The sequence below is a fragment of the Oncorhynchus mykiss genome, chromosome 18, assembly GCF_057628025.1.
Source record: "Oncorhynchus mykiss isolate SJ-2025 chromosome 18, ASM5762802v1, whole genome shotgun sequence".
Taxonomy (NCBI): Eukaryota; Metazoa; Chordata; class Actinopteri; order Salmoniformes; family Salmonidae; genus Oncorhynchus; species Oncorhynchus mykiss.
The window spans coordinates 27480140-27500315 of record NC_143039.1 but is presented as its reverse complement, the minus strand read 5'-3'; the positions used below and the strand labels follow the sequence as shown (position 1 = coordinate 27500315).

Here is a 20176-nt window from a genome sequence, read left to right as displayed (position 1 = left end):
TCCTCAGCTCAAACAGAAAGGCACAGGGCTTGTCCGGACCGGCTGGTGGATAGATTGACTTGCTTCCATGACTGGATTTATACATGTGCATTTGATGCATTCATTTGTATTACAAAGAAGTTGTTTACCATAAATCCAACTACAAGCACGGATAAACAGCCACGTGAGCTGAGCTGTCCACCGACGCATACTGTATGTGACCGTGCCTTTCTGATTAAATTACCATCATAATGAGGCATTGCACAATAAATACAAATCGGGTAATAAAACATAGGAATATAGAAATGTAAAAGTTAAGGAGTTAAGGAGGAAAAAAAGGCCAAGTTCATATTTGGAGGGTTTCTAGCAATGTGGTTTGTTGCCTGTCTGGGCTGTGTGGGCTGTGTGGGCTGTCTGGGCTGTGTGGGCTGTGTGGGCAGGGATTTGCCTACCTGGACCTCCTCCCCCAGTACAGACGAGTCTCCCAGCAGCGGTTCTGCTGGCGGTGCGTTGATGGTGACAGACTTCTCAGAGCGGCTGCCATCCTTGCTGCGTGACTTGTGGTGGTCGCGGCTGCGCTCCCTGAGAAACAACGACAGGTACGGGGTTACCATGACAACCAGCAGACCAGAGGAGAGGATAGGAAGAGTGCATGTCGGCGTGGCGAATAGCAACGGACTGCCACAGGCGGGATTTCCAGTACGAGCCTCATGTTATTTCTCTCTTTGATTTTCATTCTCTCTTTCTTCCATAGCATCAGCAACAACAGGGTTATAGGAGTCTTCATAATCCTGCTGGCTTTTACTTAGAATGTCTTTAATGAGTATTCTCTCACAGTGAACGTATGCAGGGGATTAGGTGAAAACTCAGACGCTGTTTGAGTCAGAAAAGAGGACTAGGGGGCCAGGGGAATAGAGGACCAGGAGAATAGAGGACTAGAGGACCAGGGGAATAGAGGACTAGAGGAATAGAGGACTAGGGGACCAGGGGAATAGAGGACTAGGGGACCAGGGGAATAGAGGACTAGGGGACCAGGGGAATAGAGAACTAGGGGACCAGGGGAATAGAGGACTAGGGGACCAGGGGACTAGAGGACTTGGGGACCAGGGGAATAGAGGACTTGGGGACCAGGGGAATAGAGGACAAGGGGAATGGAGTACCATTAATTTAAATGTAACCCTTATTTTACCAGGTAAATTGACTGAGAACACATTCTCATTTACAGCAACGACCTGGGGAATAGTTACAGAGGACGGGGTGATGAAGGAGCAAATAGGAAACTGGCAATGATTAGGTGGCCATGATGGTATGAGAGCCAGATTGGGAATTTAGCCAGGACACCGGGGTTAACACCCCTACTCTTACAATAAGAGCCATGGGATCTTTAGTAACCGCAGAGAGTCAGGACACCCGTTTAACGTCCCATCCGAAAGACAGCACCCTACACAGGGCAATGTCCACAATCACTTCCCTGGGTTATTGGGATAAAACATTTTTTGACCAGAGAAAAGAGTACCTCCTACTGGCCCTCCAACACCACTTCCGGCAGCATCTGGTCTCCCAGACAGGGATCGACCAGGACCAACCCTGCTGAGGCAAGCCAGCAGTGGGAGACTAGGGGACAAGGGAAGTAGAGGACTAGGGGGCCAGGCTACCTACTGATGAGTCTAAAGGTGGCAAAGCATTCTTTATTCCATTCCTTGCCTCCCTCATGACCCAACTACCAACCAAACCGCTGTGAACTCGCCTCTACTTCACCTCACTTCCTCCCACGTTAAAATCTCCCCCGCGAGGGCCATTAGTGGATCCGACCCCGGCACTGACCCTCTTCACCTCCCCGCTCCCCAGATCCTGTGTGGGAGTGAGTGACAGACAGGGTTTCTCTATCCAGCCATATACAGTACAACACATGGCACTGTGCCCACTGCAGCTCCATCATGTCTCTCCTACCCCGGACACTGCGGAGGCTCATCGCCCTCCCAGCCTCCACTAATCTGATCTCGTCAATCCCATTCTATTTCCAATTGCCCTCAGCCATGGTACTGTACTGTAGCTAGATACTCATGGTCTGGTCTGTTAGAGGGATAGCAATGGTACTGTACAGTAGCTAGATACTCAATGTCTGGTCTGTTAAGAGGGATAGCCATGGTACTGTACAGTAGCTAGATACTCATGGTCTGGTCTGTTAGAGGGATAGCCATGGTACTGTACAGTAGCTAGATACTCATGGTCTGGTCTGTTAGAGGGATAGCCATGGTACTGTACAGTAGCTAGATACTCATGGTCTGGTCTGTTAGAGGGATAGCCATGGTACTGTACAGTAGCTAGATACTCATGGTCTGGTCTGTTAGAGGGATAGCCATGGTACTGTACAGTAGCTAGATACTCATGGTCTGGTCTGTTAGAGGGATAGCCATGGTACTGTACTGTACAGTAGCTAGATACAGTACTTTCCGGTCCGTTACAGAGGGACAGCGTGAGAATAGAAGAGAGATGAGGAGAGAGAGAGAAACAGGATAGTTTGGAGATAACAGGACAGGCTCGGTCTGATCTAATTTATCGCAGAGGGATTATGGGGGAAACAAACAAGTTGCAGAATGAAAACGTGTTGTACGTCTTTATTAAAAATTCCAGAAATTGCAAATGCTAGACAACATGGGCTGAATTACAACCGGAGTGCCATCCAGGGACATCAACAAACAACTTATGGGAAAATCATGATTTAAAACAGGCGCAAACCTCTAGCTGTGATGAAGACCAAGCACAGTTCAAGATATTGCTGCCATTTTTCTTTTGACCCTAAATGTTCATTTCTTGTCCTCTGAGCATATAATGAGTCTTTGTGAAGACCATAAAAGTGATGTATCGAGTGTAACAAATGACATTTCCTCTAAATGGGGTGACTTTTCCTGTATCTCTCTTTCCCTGCAGGCAGTAACGTGGCCACCTCAGTCTCAGTGCTGGCATAGGACCCTGGTGTGTCCCAGTATGCCTTGTTTAGGGATGTTCAAATCCTTTAGAATCCCTCACGTTGTCATATCAGATTCACTTTTTTTGGTGCGTAGCACTGTAGATATGCATTCCTTATGCATTAGGATAAATGCCACAAACAAAATGGTTCAATATGTGTTACTATATGTATATGTTAGTGGCACATGTTACGGAACATAGGCATGGATTTGGTTGTGAGAGTTGGATGCCAGGACATGAAAGAGCACTATGCACTTTTCTTAAGCTTGCAATGTGGATATTCAATGACATAGACACTATTGATCTCATAGATTCATTATTGATTGACCTAAAGCAATCAAAACAGCAATCAGTTTCAACTAAATAGATGAGTCACACTTCAGAGTGCAGCTGAAGCATTCAGCATAGGGTAAAAGGATATCCTGACGTTAGGCTCATCGGGGGAATTGGTGTGATTGGCTGCTATGGAAGTAATGGACCTCTATAGAAGCCAATGTGTTGTGGTAGAGAGGTGAACACATCGGTTTCCTGCCTCTATTCTGGGTTTTTCCCTTTTTGATCAGGACACGGTTTCCTATTGAAAATGACCGCAGCCAGCTTCCACAAACTCAGATGAACAATATCATAAAAATAGAATAAGGCAACATGCAAAGATAAATTGGAACAGGATTAGAATTCTTAATAAACATATTTCTTCACTGGGGGCTGGGAAATCTGAAGAGTCAGTCATAGTGGATTGGCATTCTCCACCATTCATTTTCACTGGGGACTCCCAGAGAGGACATTGACTTTACTTCAAGCACTGCATGGTACTCCAGAAATAACAGGAGAGGCACCAAGAGACATTCAGAACTAATACATTGAATCTAAAAGGAAGCGGAGATCGAAATAATCCTTAAATAAATGATGGATATCATTACTAGTGCTACAATTAGTCCAGCGAGGAGCATGATCATCATTCACACTGACAGTGATGGTGATTAGTAACTGGAGGAGCCCTATTGGGAGATAGCTGGTGAGAAGAGACGGTGGGAGGACTTATTACAGTACTCATACTTACAGTACTCATTAATATGGTATGGTACTGTACTGCTGCACAGGCCAGGGTTGGGTAGAGGGTTATACTACAAAGCAGGATCAAGGAGTTAGCCTGCTAACTTGCTTAAATATGATGGAAATACATTTTTGGAAAGATAAGCTTGAAATGGGCATGGTCTACTTAACTCGACGACCAAAAACTCATATCTAAGTTTAGCTCCATGAACAAGAAAATAACTAGGTATTTCTGGTTGTTTATCAAAGTTAGCTGGCTTACTCATTGATACTCATTTGTGGTATACCCCTCCAGCCAATAGGGGTTGTAAGTCACATCGGGGTAGGCTCAGTTAAGCTGTTTATCCGGGAGTCGATGTAAAGATTGGATGACTCATACACGGGTACGTCTGGAGGCAGCTGCTTATGACTAGTGTGATTGTTTAAAATCAATTTAGGACGGAGGATGAAGGAGGGAGTCTCAAGCACCCTTTTTATATCCCAGCCTGCCTTTCAGAAACAGACTTCAGGAAAGCAGAAAGTAGCTTGTGGGCAAATCAATGTGCAACTCTTCCTCCTCTCATCCTCCTCCTGCATCATTAGCACACAACGCCAGCCAGCCTCATTGCTATTCTACAGCCCTCCTCTGGTATCATTTGATTAAAAAGGAATTTGACTTCCAGAGTGGCTTCCTAAAGCAGATGTGGCTTTTAGATGGAGGATGGAAGCCTGGCAACCTACGACAGCGCCAAACCTGGGAGCGATTTCCACCGCAACACCCGCAGCTAAGTCTGACACTGTCTGTGCACCCCCTCTCACTGACACAGAGGGCTGTGGGAAACGAAGCCGATTTGCACCTCCTCCGCCAAGAGTCTGTCTGTGGATGAATTTGCTCGCTTTCCGCATGGCTGGCCAGTCAAACCACACACACACACACCTGTGTAAAACAGGCACCGTGTCAACGGCGGAGCTCAGAGCCCAAGAAGCTCGGTACTCACTGCCAGTGTCAGCTAACGGGAGGATGACGAGGAGCCAAATACATAACCACACTCTCAGAATAATCATATTACAGGGAGAGAGAGAGGCCGTTTTCACTTCACCTTGAGAGAGTGGCTGTACTCAACGACACTGGCAGCTCTGCTCACTCTGTGTAACTGTAACAAGGAAGGGGGGAGGGGGGGGTGAACAGGCAAAGAGGTGTGGCTGTGGCAGATAGACAACATTAAACTAACAAAGGTCATTTACTCAACCCTAAATCAACACAGCCAAGGTCTCTATAGCTTCAAGCCTGGACATAGCACGTTCATTTGCCCATCCCTCATAGTGACGGGGAGAATCCATGGCGGCAGCATTGCTAAGTGACATTTCTCCACACAGTGTTGAGCCAAAGAGAGCGAGGCCCAGGGAGCCGTGTGTGATAGGGGCCGTGGTGAGGCCAGACTGTTGGCTAGGATTAGCTCCATTATCAGGTGACAGGGTACACACTGTATGACATGTACCAGTGTTTCCCCTATAGCATTAATCAGGCAAGGTGGGTGCCTCTCCTTGACCTGCTCTGTAGACCCCTGACTAAAATAAATTACGTTTCAGTTGGAAAGTTCAAAAGCAGCATGTGGGTAAGGGGGTATTTTCACTCCACTTGGCTTTTCCCATTAGCATCAACTCTAATCAGAAAGTTCCAGAAATAGGGTGTCTACCCAAAATGTGGCCTGCCTCAGAAAGGGGAACAGTTTGGGGAACCATAACACCCCAAGCAGCAAAGGGATTAAAAGTTTGGCATGAGATAGTGAATTGAATAAATTACAACGTGTTAATCGAGTGTGCCGCCATATAATTGGAGTCCTACCAATCAAAAAGAGCCAATTTTCCACATGACTGCCTACCAATGTGAGACTCACTAGTCAATGATCATTGGCACGCTCCACAGCCACAGAAGAAGAGCCCCTCTCTGGAGAAGAGAAAGAAGACTCAGAAGTTACCGACGTCACTCAACGCCACCATTACAGCGGATGCTGAAAGGCAGGTGATCTTGGTCTGGGAGAATCGTCAATAGGTAGCAAACTACTCTGATGTCCTTAAAAAGACCAAGCGCCACTGTCTACAGAGGCACAGTGGCTTACAATGGGGACTGACTGGGTTCCCTGTGTATAAATCGCGCTAGAGACGACACCACAAAAACAGCAGCACGAGGCAGCGATCCAGAGTCAGTGGGAGAGACGTTTGACACGGTACAGGATCACGCAGCTTGAGCCATGGTAATATCTTGGAAGTTCATTCTCTGGTATCTTTTTAGCTTTAGTTGTGTACCAAGGCCAGACACGGGATCTCAGAGAGGCACACAGCTATGTGTGTATGTGTGTGTATGTGTGTGTGTGTCCATCCATGTCTGGCACAGATGCAATTAGACAATGGCAATCCAAAGCCTCTACATGCATGGCACCCGTCAGAGTAAAAGGATTATACTTCAGAGGAGACAGGGGGTTTTCAAAGCCAAGCGTTTCTATTTTGTCTATTGAATTAGAGGCCAGCCAGTGGCCTTAGCATAGTGGGAGAGGAGAGAGTGGAAAGGAGTTTGGCAAGGAGGCCCTGTACCGCCTCTCCAATTTGCCATCACTCACTTTCTGCATCCCAAATGGCACACTAAACCTTAAATAGTGCTCTACTTTTGAACAAAGCCCTGTGGGCCCTGGGGGTCCTGGCCAGAAACAGAGGCCTCTCCATCCAGTGATACGCCTGCCCAAATCTATCCCAAGGGAGTGGTGGTGACATCACTGGAGAGAGGGAGCGAGGGAAGAGGTCAAGTGGAGATTAACGAGGGCAGCTGCTGGCTTTTCAACACGTCTGCGAGCGAGGGATCGGCGACTGACTGAAGCTGAGTGGGGTCTGACGCGGGAGAGACGAGAGAGCATAGAGAGAAAGAAAAAGAGAGAGAGAGAGATAGAAAGCACACCAGAGGTTTCAGGGGGTCCCACCAGATTCAGTCGTAGAGGGATCCTTTCACCCTGGGTAACTGGTCCCAGAGAGAGAGAGGGAAGGAAGAGGGAGAGAGAGAGAGAGGGATGTGCGGGCTGGATAAAGGAGGGGCTGTGTGGAACAGGAGCCCCTTGCTTGTGGCCCTCTGTATCAGCTGAGCCATCAGTCAGGCCTCTTCAGCACCTGTCCCCCTCTCCCTTCCTGAGCCTGTCAGACACTGCTATTCCACTAATGACAGACAAATAACCCCACACTGCCCTGTGGTGGACAGATGGAGGGAGGGGAAAGAGGGGATAGCGACCGAGTGGAATGAAGGAGAGAAAGAGAGGAAACAGAGAGAACAGGGTAGAAAAGGAGGCGAGGAAGAGAGCAATTTATTAGAGGTTTCGTGACCGTCTATCCTTCAAACTAGAGAGGGTATGAACGTGAATAACTTCCTCTTACCCATGTCTGTGGGATCCCCGGGAGCGACCAGAGTAGTACGAGTACCCTGAGTAGGTGGACTCCGTGTCCATGGCGACGAGGTCCTTCCTCCCGGGCAATTGGCCAAGGGCCTCACGGAGGTTGCTGGGCTTTGCCGCAGGCAGACGCAGCGGGAGCTTGTGGGCAGTCTTGTCCGGTGGGAGGCGGAGCTCGCTCAGGAGATTGGCAGAGGCCGCAAGCTGTCGGGTGTCAATCTTGAAAGCAACCCTGGGGATTCCCGACTAGGAAACATCAACCTGGGGAGGAGACAGAGACAGCCAGGTCTGGTCAGAGGACAGAAGTGGTGGTCTGCTATAGCCCAGTTGATACTGAAAGACAAGAATGTGTGTTGCAGATAGATCTGGACAGCTGGGATCTCTGCACATAGCTTCCACTTCACCTTTTTCTCTGGAATTAACATTCCAGGAGATAAATATGAGAAAAACACAACCGCTTCACTAAAGCAGCATTTTACATTCCCATTAGGCAGGATGGGGAAATCATTATTTTAATGAAGATTGTGTGGGAGGGATCGCATACACACACACACACACCAATTGAAGCTTGACACAGGAGAGATTTGAAACCATTGGACTAGTTTCTGTTGATTCTAATATAAAGGTCAATTGTGAAAGGCTCTTCTTACATCTAACCTCCTTGACAACCCAAACATACAGTAGTTCACGGAGAGTGTAAGCACTAAGCACACCCACAAACAACAGAACAGCAGCAGACCTAGCTATGAATCCCTCCCTCAACGAAATAAATCTTCCCACAGACAGACTGGCCTATGAGAAGAGAGATTGAATTGAATGTTGTGCAGAGCATGCAGGTCTACGTCTGGAGCTTCAACAAAACAATGGTCGGATGCAGAGCAACAAACCCATTTCCCTCGCCGACCCCGGTCTCACCCCCCCGCCATCTCCAGAGGGAAATCTGGCAGTGACCAGCTCCAGCAGCGAGGCTGCCCCTCTCTCCCAGCATTCCACTAGCGTGACATCATCACACAGACAAAGTGCTCCAGGTAAAACAGTGTTTGGTTATCACATTATTAAACCAAGAAGCTTTCAGAGGGGAATTGAGACAACCAGCCAACAACACACAAACAGATACCGTAAAATATCCAATTTAGCTTTAGGCCTATATTCTGTGTTTTAGTCTCTAATCTTGGAAACATTCTTTCCCAAGAGGATCAATCTCCCAGAAAAATGCTAAAGGCTGTGTGGATGCAGAGGAGGGCCGTAACTTAAACATCAAGCCGATTTCAATATCAAAGGGAGAATTTTTGTATTTTTTTAACTCCCCACTAATTCCATACCATTAGTTCTACTCCTGGACCCGGCTGAAGACTTCACAGCATTCTCTAGGAGACGCGGGTCTGATAAGAGCGTTTATTGGGTGCCCTTGATTTGACTACATGTACAGGAGGATATGATGTAAGAGTTGTTCTTAAATGACCGAAGGGAAGAGGGAACAGAAGTGAAAAGGGCAGAAACAGACGTAGTGAAACAACAGGGATTACGATTAGGCACATGGCTGAGTAACAACGCCTGGGGAAACAGAGAGAGCCATGTGAGCAGGGAGAGCTGGGGACAGGCGTACGCGCACACACACACACAACAGGTAAACCATCGAGGAGGTAGACAGAGAGCCTCTAACAGCTGGAGGTAACGGGACAGGAAGGTGAATGGAGCACGCTACATAAAGTCACACGCATCAATGCAATAATATGGCAGAAGAGCTGATAAGCCAAGCTTGCAACGTACACTTCTCAACAGCGCCAGCATCATTCATCGTACAACACTAAAGGATTCCATTTTGACCTAGAACCATCCAATCACATTTAAAGAAGAATTCAATGAAAATGTAGCATTTCAGAAAGGAGCGTTGACAAAGTGATAACATATGTTGTATTGTAACACAGGTGATAAATAATGTATACAGCACAGGAGGCTGGTGGCACCTTAATTGGGGCGGACAGGCTGGTGCTAGCGATTGGAGCAGAATCAGTGGAATCGTATCAAAAACATGGTTTCCAGGTGTTTGATGCCATTCCATTTGCCCCATTCTGGACATTATAATGAGCCGCCCTCCTCTGGTACACAGCTGGCTTGTATTGGGCCAAAATCCCTAGTGAAATCTTCAATGTAAACAAGGATCTGAAGGAGAGAGGTTAAAGTGAACATTGTTGAATTTACGAACATATCCCAGAAACGAGCACACTCACTGGAGTGTACACTTAAAGCATGCCAACTCCCATGACCCCTTGCAGCAGAGGAAATCCACTCTAACTGACCCAGATCTGTTGTGAAATTAACCAGAGTGCTACAGTCACCACTCTCCGTCTCCTCCACAGTCACCACTCTCCGTCTCCTCCACAGTCACCACTCTCCGTCTCCTCCACAGTCACCACTCTCCTCCACAGTCACCACTCTCCGTCTCCTCCACAGTCACCACTCTCCGTCTCCTCCAGTCACCACTCTCCGTCTCCTCCACAGTCACCACTCTCCGTCTCCTCCACAGTCACATCCTGCTGTCCTGACGTGTTTGGAGTTAGCAGTATGCGTGCTCATTCAAACACTTTTGGACTATCACAAGTGTAACAGTTTTGCTTCTGTTCCTCTCCTCGCCCCTACCTGGGCTCGAACCAAGGACCCTCTGCACACCCTCTGAACACACCGACAACTGCCTCCCACAAAGCATCGTTACCTATGGCTCCGTTACCTATGGCCACGGCCCTTGAAGAGCAAAGGAAACAACTACTTCAAGGTCTCAGAGCTAGTGATTGAAACGCTATTAGCACGCACCCCGCTAACTAGCTAGCCGGTTACACAAGCAAAGCGCACTTCTGCACACATTAAACATGTTGATTAACTACCGCAGCAGTCACAACTGAAGCCATGGGAAGTAGAGCGGGGCTCGAACTCTCCCTTGGGGCACTCTCTCTGTTTTCATAACCACATTTGTTCCAGTCGTTTCACTGAAAATAACTGCTCATCCAAGATACTGCCCCGTGCCATCTTATCTGCCACTTAGAAAGGAAAACTAGAGAAATACTAGCACTTGGGGTGAATGTAAACAGTGACCCATATAGTGTGTGTAAACAGTGACCCATATTGTGTGTGTGTGTGTGTAAACAGTGACCCATATAGTGTGTGTGTGTGTGTGTGTGTGTGTGTGTGTGTGTGTGTGTGTGTGTGTGTGTGTGTGTTTGCACATGGGGATTGAGAAAGCTAGTTCTATCAAACAAAGTCTGGATATTTTGACAGCACTCTTGCTGACACACTTTTAAACGTCTGAATCATCGGAGGGAATACTGAACAACATGATGACAAACCTCTCTAAGGCTGTTTTATTCTACGGAAGAGCCAGCTGCCAGCTCAGTCGATGTGCCAGTTCGGCAATCAAAATAGTTCTGGTGCTGCTTTTAGACAGGTAGCACAATTCTGATCTTTTTTTCACTAATTGACCAATCAGATCAGCACTGAAATATTTGATGTGATTGGTCAAAAGACCAGGCAGAAAAATACAGACTCTGGCCAGGGTAAGGCAGGGCTACAGACACTCTGGCCAGAGTAAGGCAGGGCTACAGACACTCTGGCCAGAGTAAGGCAGGGCTACAGACACTCTGGCCAGAGTAAGGCAGGGCTACAGACACTCTGGCCAGAGTAAGGCAGGGCTACAGACACTCTGGCCAGAGTAAGGCAGGGCTACAGACACTCTGGCCAGAGTAAGGCAGGGCTACAGACACTCTGGCCAGAGTAAGGCAGGGCTACAGACACTCTGGCCAGAGTAAGGCAGGGCTACAGACACTCTGGCCAGAGTAAGGCAGGGCTACAGACACTCTGGCCAGAGTAAGGCAGGGCTACAGACACTCTGGCCAGAGTAAGGCAGGGCTACAGACACTCTGGCCAGAGTAAGGCAGGGCTACAGACACTCTGGCCAGAGTAAGGCAGGGCTACAGACACTCTGGCCAGAGTAAGGCAGGGCTACAGACACTCTGGCCAGAGTAAGGCAGGGCTACAGACACTCTGGCCAGAGTAAGGCAGGGCTACAGACACTCTGGCCAGAGTAAGGCAGGGCTACAGACACTCTGGCCAGAGTAAGGCAGGGCTACAGACACTCTGGCCAGAGTAAGGCAGGGCTACAGACACTCTGGCCAGAGTAAGGCAGGGCTACAGACACTCTGGCCAGAGTAAGGCAGGGCTATAGACACTCTGGCCAGAGTAAGGCAGGGCTACAGACACTTTGGCCAGAGTAAGGCAGAGGGCCTGGGTTGAGGACTACAGACAGACTATAGACACTCCAACCAGGGTAAAGGTACTGCTACAGGAGCACAGACAGAGCCCAGACAGAGCAAATAAGGCTGGTTCTGCAGAGAGCATCACAGAGGCATTTCCATCTCCCGTGCTAATCCTTTTAAGAATGAGGGATGAAAGGGATTAAAAGGGTGAAAAAGATGGGGTCGAGGTCCCTGCCAGGATGGGGGTCAGAGAGAGAATACCACAATCACCTTGCCAGTCACCACCTGCCCAAAAGCCCAGCTAAACTGCTTTGTCAACGAATTTGGCCAAACTGGGTTTCAATTGAAGATGTTGGTGACTGAAGGCAGCTTTAAGGGCTGTCTTCAACAGATCTATAAAGGAAACACTAATCTGGTCCCTGGTCTTTACTTAGAGTGGTGCCAGTGGCCATGCAGCCCCCCCACACACACACACACACACACTACTTAGGGAAGCCGTCAGGTTATCCGCGGCAGATGAAGCCAGCAGCGTTTGCCTGCCTCTGATTTGGTCTACGGCGGGACAAGCTGGCGTTTGCCTGCCAATGAGAGCCTCCTTGTTAATCTTCCTCCATTCAGCCGCTCTCTTCCTGTTTACACTGGATAAACATCCTCTCACTATGAAGGACCACACCCTCAGAGAGCCAAGGGAGACAGAGGCATGAGGACTGATCTGCAAGGTAGAGAAACACACACACACACACACGCACGACTCTGGGATTCATGCTTGAGGAACTGCGGGAGTGTAAATACCCTTGAGTGAAACGCACAAGATGACAAACATGCGGTAGCACACCATCAGAGCAAAGAAACAAGAAAATAACCATCTAACCAGTCAGCTCACTAACAAAGCCGCATCAAGTGCCTGCTAACCAAATCCAAACCCAGACAGACCCTCAAGGCCCCCCCCCCCCCACGGCACATCCTTCCTCCTCCAGAGCAGGCTGTCGTAACGGTCTGGTGATAACAGAGCAAACAAAACGACAACAGATCAACGCAGGAACGGTGACGTCCTGTAGCTCATTCTTTGTGAAAAAAACAAAAACATTTTTATTGCCTTTTTCATCCTTACGGTAAAAGGTAGTTTGTTCATTCATGGTTTCCACAGCGACAGTGAGTCCACAGATTGGTCTTGTAATTCCAACCAAGCTTCCGGCGCCAAAGACGGTAATCTAATCCCACTGTATATGACAGCCTAATTTACAGATCCTTCACTACTCACAGCCTTTAATAGGAGATGGGACTCTCTCCCAAACTGGGGAAGAGAAACTAGACGACTGTACTTTCCCAAAAAGACAGCTTAATTCTCTCTAGTGACCGAGTCTAAGCACAAAGCTCTGCCAACCGGGGAAGGTATTCAGGAACAAAGGGGAGCCCTGACTGAAGCCGTCTCCTGCTAGCCTGTGACCAGGAAGTACAGCTGTGCGGTGTGCCTGACAGAGCCCCTCCCACACCTCACCACAACATAAGCAAAGGGCCTATTAAAAGCTCATCATCATTACCAGCCAATGATATGTCCGACCTTCATTAGCCAAAGATAGTCTCTAACCCATCTCCTCTGACAGAGTGAATAGGACAGTCGTTGCCCTGGCCTGGTATTCCAGCTAGGCCATACGTATCAGAGGCAAACAGCTCTGTTGTGGTGGTGCGGATGTGAGGAACTAAGACCTTTTAGCTGAGACACAGAGAGGAGCGTTCCAATCACTGGAGGACAAAAGGACAACACTGACATTTGTCCAAGCAGCTCCCAACGAGGCACGCCCTTCCTGTCCTGTTTGTGTTTTTCCCACATGAAACAATATTAATTGAGTATGCATGTACATATGCATACCGCTACACACACACATCCCCTCATACTTCTCACTGTAAAAATCTACTTGGACTCTAACTACAAGCTAACACAAGCGTAACGAAAGACAAGCTGAACACGGGAGAGACTTGTTCAGTTAAAAGGTAACAACGTGATTCATCTGAGACGCCGGAGGGGAGTCGACCGAGGGAAGAAACACCAGTCAGCGACTAAATGTGTTCTTTGGAATCACATGGTCATCGAGATGCTGTCCATGGAGCGTATGAACCCATTAATTGCATCAACATTCCAGAATGTCCCCCTCTCCCCCGGCCATTCATTAGTGTCAGAGATGCAGAGAAACAAATCGCAAAAAATGAAACCCTATTCCCTTTATAGTGCACTACCTTTGACCAGGACACATACGGCTCTGGTCAAACGTAGTGGGCTATATAGGGAATACAGCATCCTATGTGCCCTGGTCAAAAGTATTGCACTATACAGGGAAGAGGGTGCCATTTGGGACTCACAAGAGAGGCAGACACCACAGGTTATTAAGGCGGAGTTTAGACAGGCTGCTCTATTCTGATCTTTTTTCTTCACTAATTGGTCTTTCGACCAATCAGACCAGCTCTGAAAAAGATCTCATGTGAAACGAACTGATGCGATTGGTCAAAATACCAATTAGTCTGGTAAAAAAAATATCCTAATTGGGCTGCCTGTCTAAACACAGCCTTAGAGCCAAGAGAGACAGCTCTCATAGTACACGAGGAGCATAATAATTAAGCTGTGATTTCTCTATTCAAAATGATAAACTCAAAAACAGGAGGAGGCACTGTGTAATAAATACCTCGTTTCCAAGGTGTAGCCTGTTACTGTAATGTTGCAGCAGTGTTACAGTCCGTGTTGCAGCACTTTGGCTTCCAAACATACCGGATTAATGGATTAAAATAAGATAAGATGAAGAACCCCCTTCTTGCTGTTGTATGTACTTTGAATGTTGCACATTATCTAAGATTACGGCAAAAGATGTCCTCTTGGACTTTTTCCAGGATGCAGCTCTGTCTCTCTGTACTTCTGTAGCAGAGCTGAGGCACTTGATTGGTGACTACTCCTTCCACCTGGTTTGCCGTCACATCTCTCTTGATCGCCGACACAAAGACCACAATGCTACACCTAAAGCTCTCACAGGGGCAGCATCCCTCCCCATCCATGTCGACGATCACTCACACGCTGTCACTCACGAGGAGCTTATGACAGTTATCGGCTTTCGAATATTCTCTTTGCCGACGTGAAGAGACGCACAAACGGAAACCATTTAGCCTACCAGAATGGAGAGCGCTGCAGGAGGAGGACTTGTTCAAATCCCACAAGGAAACGACCTATAAATCACACTTCTCTGATGTTAGGCTCGGTGTACAGATAAAATATATGATAATGGATCTGTGAATTATTCATGGTCAGACAGGAAGATATATCCATCTTCACAAGTGAGTGTGTTTCTCTTGTCTGAGACAAGTCAGTCATGTTTCACAACACAAAGGGAGTTTCATTGTTCAGCGTTTCCTAAGCACTACCACCAACCAACCATCCTGGTTCTTACTGCAACTAGGGGTGGGGGAGTCGAGACTGCTAGTCTGTACAATGCTCATAGCCGTGGAGTTTCAATAGAGCTGCATATTGGAGTCAACTCTATACTGAACATCTAGAGAATTTAGGTAGGTTAGCTACATCTTATTCGCACAGTCTGCAAATGATTAAACACTGAGAAAATGTTTGGGTTTGTTTATTCAACACAGATATACCATCTACTGTGGTTTGTCATGGTCTGTTCAGCTGAATTACCATACCGGTCTGTTGTATGTTTTGGGATTTTCAGGTCTGGGTGACACTCAATGGCACTACTATGTAACATATTCCAAGTTCCGCATAGTTTAGAAGGCCCAAATGAAATGTTGGATTATTATGAATCTGTTCATTTATACAACACTGTCTTGAACAATGTTTCAACAAAATCCTACCTCATTGGCGAGAAGTTCTTAAAATGGCCAGACTACATTCAGAATACAAAACACAGACTGTCCAGAAGGTTCAGGTAGCACTTTACATTACATTGTTACACCTTCACTAGCCTGGCTAACACCAAGCATGTGGTGAAGGCAAATCATGGGAATTCTACCAAATTTATTCCGTACTCTTAACAAATGCAAAGTGCTAGTTTTCGGATTGGACTGTCATTTTCATACAACAGCATATTCAGACTGTAGTAGAGCTATACAGCTGTTTCTCTGCCCGATCCTACCTGTAAACCCAAATGGCAGACTTCCATAGGAAACTCCCTGGTCTCTGCAAGGCCTCCCGAGCCCTGCCCAGACAGTTGGTTCAACAACCAACATATTCACAAACACTAAGGAGCAAGCTAATGTTTAAGGAGAACGGTCTATGATATGAAACTGTCTGCACGAGCGTGAATGATATCAATGAGCCATTGTGCAACATTGTTTCTGGAGGCGCAACGCTGTCGCTGATGGTAACAAGGTGGCCAGACTGAACTACAAACGAATTCGGTCAACCGTGTGCAGAAAGTGGTTCAAAGTTAAGTCTGAAAGTGTGTTTGAGACTTTTGAGTTATGTTATTATTGAATCAATTGAATTGAAAAACAAGCGATTGTTGTCATTCTAGGTGTAACGCTTTAAAAAACATTAACTCCTGCTTTACATGACTTTCAAGGGTTAACTTTACACCCTACATTGGCTGACTGCAGTCCTTTAGATTGAGGGAATTCTAAATCACCTTTTCTCTCCACATGTAGCCTACAGCTCATGTAGCGTATTAGAAAACACAAACGGTTACTCGTAGGTTGTACTAATACAATGTAGGCCTGTCTACCTGTAAACAAAAAAAAAAAAACATTTCCACCGAAGAAAAATAATTAGAAGTGTAGCTTACATCAAGCAGGAACAAGACAACCAAACTCCCAATTTACATCGGGCTCAATCGCACTCTTAAAATACACGAACAACTACTCAACGTGGAACGCAAACGTTGGAATTCTGACTGTTTCGCGCAGGGCTACTCACCTTCACTGGAAGTAAACCATTCCAAGAAGAGATTTCATCCAGAAATGTAAATTGCATATTTCTCCCTTCAAGCACACGGTACAGTCGGGAACCAGCCCGGGTTCAAGCCGTTGTACAGGGGGCAGCACTTACATGATGAGAGAAAGGGAAATGTGTAGTGCGACAATGGTGCGCTAGGGGGGAATGGTGGTGGCTGTGAACTGTCAAGTGATTACAGTAGGCTGTACAATGCAAATATAGTCAAATAGGATAAAACCGCAGCACCAAATGACTTAGCAAAATCTTATTCACTTGTCTGACAAGTAGGCTTCAGGTGTTTGCAATTTATTTCTGAGTCAGAGTCCAGTTCACATCCACATTTCAAACCTTCAGTGAGTGTCAGGAACACCCGCAGCTCGGCTCTGTTAGGTGGATTTGTCACAAGTGGCTGAAGTGGGAAAAGTGACAGGAGAGTGCAAATAGCTTAGGGTTTGGTGCCATAGAAACCAGGCAAAGTAAAACAACATTCTGCCTCCGGTGGATGTTTTCAGTGAGGTGCACATTAAATGCAATGTATTTTTATAAGCAGTAGCGGATTTAGGCATTGGCGGCATCTTTCCGGGCACGGGGCGCCCGCACAAAAATAATAATAAATAAATATTCCGAATGGTGACATTTGCGCGATCGGTTTTCTATCGCACATTTGCACGTCCCGTCAATGATTTCATGTCACGGCCTGGGACTGTGGGTCAATTAACCTTGCCGGAGTGGGCGCCTTGATTCTAGTTTGTGAGCTAGGCAGGCTACTGCATGGGAAGGTCTCCCACTCAGAAGTATGAGACGGTGTGGTGGCGGTGGCATGTTGACCTCAGGTCTCCCCACTGGAAGCCCGAGGTAGGGGGAGCGGGGGGATCTATCAGATAGCCCACCTATAACTTTGTACAGTACTGCAATTAGTTGTGCAATTTAGTTTGTGTGTTTCTTGTTTAAAGTGCAATAGTGTAATAATCAGGTTCTCTTCTTTAGAAGTGTGTTATTTTATTTGTGTGATAAAGGATTTGTGCAATTTAGTTTTATTTGTGTTTTTTTGTTAGTAAATGGGTAATAGTTTAATAATTAAATTCTCTTTTTTACTTGTATTTATATACTGCAATATGTTTCTATTTGTCTTTTACTTTTTTTTATATTTATGAGTCTTATTTTTGTATATATATTTATATAGTTTTAAATGTTTTGATTATTTATTTGTGCTGCTCCAAATGTCTAAATAAAAATGACAGTGCAGAATGGTGCTTTTTTTTTTTATGGGGGGCGCTGAAGTTGGGGGGGGGTCCAGGGAGTCATGCAAGCTAGAACCGCCACTGCTTTTAAGTCATATATGCACTTAGCCTAACTGTGATTTATTAATCTGAATATGAACATTCAAATCAAATTTTATTGGTCACATTCACATGGTTAGCAGATATTGCCAGTGTAGCGAAATGCTTGTGCGTCTAGTTCCGACAGTGCAGCAATATCTAAAAAGTAACATCTAACAATTCCACAACAGATAGCTAATACTCCCAAATGTAAGTCAATGAATGGAATAAGAATATATAAATATATGGATGAGCAATGACAGAGCGGCATAGTTAGTATAGAATACAGTATATAAATATGAGATGAGTAATGCAAGATATGTAAACATTAAAGTGGCATTATTAAAGTGACTAGTGTTCCATTTATTAAAGTGGCCAATGATTTCAAGTCTAAGTAGGCAGCAGCTTCTCTGTGCTAGTGATGGCTGTTTCACAGTCTGATGGCCTTGAGATAAGAAGCTGTTTTTCAGTCTCTCAGTCCCTGCTTTGATGCACCTGTACTGACCTCGCCTTCTGGATGGTAGCGGGGTGAACAGGCAGTGGCTCGGGTGGATGTTGTCCTCAATTATCTTTTTGGCCTTCCTGGGACATAGGGTGCTGTAGGTGTCCTGGAGGGCAGGTAGTTTGCCCCCGGTGATGCGTTGTGCAGACCGCGCCACCCTCTGGAGAGCCCTGTGGTTGTGGGCGGTGCATTCACCAGGCTTATCCCATTATATAGATTCTAGAATAATGAAATGTATCCTGTAAAATAAAGTGCCATCCTCTTGCTTGAGTACCGTTATGGTTTATCTCATTGCAACATGAACAAAGCAGATGAGTGATTAGCATCCTGTTTTATCAGTGCAGTCCATCGGACCTTAGAGAGATATTGCAGGGTGTAATGAACACTCAAGTTCTAGATTCACGAGCAGTGCGCAACGTGTTTATTTCGCCTTCGCAGAAGGTAGGAATCGTGGTCACGGGCAGGCAATGGTCATACACAGGTAGGCAAACAGGCAGGTGAATCAAAACCAGGACTGAAGGCTATAACTGGTTCTCACAAACGAGCTAAGAAAAGGCTTAGTAGAGTCAACATGAACAATACCTCACAAAGGCACAAATAGAATGAACTGAACTAAATAAGGAGCTGATGAGACCAGGTGAGTAACTAACACAGGTGAAATCAATGAACAAAAATGAAAGACAGGGCTACGTTCAAGAACACAAAGAAACAGAACACAAGGTTGACTCAGAAAATAAATACAGAACTTAACACAGGGTGCTTGGTTCCAGTCAGTCAAAGACAACAAAGAGCTCAGTGAAGCCTTAGCGCTGGCTCTTAAAGGTGGAATGTAAATAACGTTTTGTTTTTTTCCCCCTCAGACCTCCAGAGCCTCTATCTATGCCAGTCGAGGTCAGATGATGTCAATGATGTGTCAGTCTGCAAAATACCCTCAGAGCACCTCATTGGCAAGGAGTCTGCTCTGAAGACCAATCGATTCTCAACTGTTTCACCTCTCCCCCACCCAGATGCGTGGAACAGGAAATACTAGGAACTGTTCCAAATGGGTTTAGTGTGTTATTCATTTATAATACAAATATTTAAAAAAAATCTAACACAACAAAGCTGCTGAGCAGGGAGATGACATCATGTGATGACAGCATGTGTATTTTGGCCTCTTCAGCACCCCCACCTCCAAAAATACCTCCTCCCCTCAGCAGAGAATAAAGGTCATGACCAGGACATGACCCCCTGACCCTTCATTTCTGTCCCTCCCCACTGAGGGCCATGCAAACACAGAGGCTGGGGAAAGGAGGTTTAACTGACAAGTACATAATGTCATTCTAAGGTTCAATCTTCCACTTTTCCAACCTCACGGTTGATAAAAGTGGATCATCAGGGTTATTTACATGTATGTTGACATACAAGGCAAGGCGGCATAAGACTACCAATAGGCTCCTAAAACTCACTCATCACACAGTTACATCATTTAGCAGACAGTCTTATCCAGAGCAATTTACAGGAGAAATCATGGTTAAGTGCCCTGCTCAAGAGTACAGACAGATTTTTCACCTAGTTGGTTCTGGGATTTAAACCAGCGACCTATCAGTTATTGGACCAAAGATCGTAACCACTAGGCTACCTGCCGCATATTAGTCAAGGTCAATCCCTGAGACTATATGACATGTATGGTCAATAGCCTGGACACCTCATTATAACAGAACATTAAATTGAGCATTGGGTTTTCTCAGATTTTAAGGTTAGTGCGCCCCGCTCTGGCCATATAAGAG

General features: G+C 46.3%; 1 protein-coding gene across 4 annotated transcripts in view; it reads right to left on the bottom strand.

Moving 5' to 3' along the window:
* The window catches only part of LOC110495772 (vang-like protein 1), a 45345-nt gene extending 28589 nt beyond the window's left edge, over positions 1-16756 (bottom strand). For 2 of the 4 annotated variants that reach the window (XM_021571191.3, XM_090208057.1), the window contains exons 1-3: positions 12771-13129; positions 7399-7673; positions 432-561 (exon numbers count right to left, since the gene is read on the bottom strand). In XM_021571191.3, coding sequence (XP_021426866.3) covers positions 432-561; positions 7399-7469 — 201 coding nt within the window. In that variant the 5' untranslated portion in view covers positions 7470-7673; positions 12771-13129. Of the gene's footprint in view, positions 1-431; positions 562-7398; positions 7674-12770; positions 13130-16568 lie in introns of those variants that run through there. The other 2 variants (XM_021571190.3, XM_021571192.3) reach the window with 2 other exon arrangements.
* Between the last annotated feature and the right edge of the window lie 3420 nt (positions 16757-20176).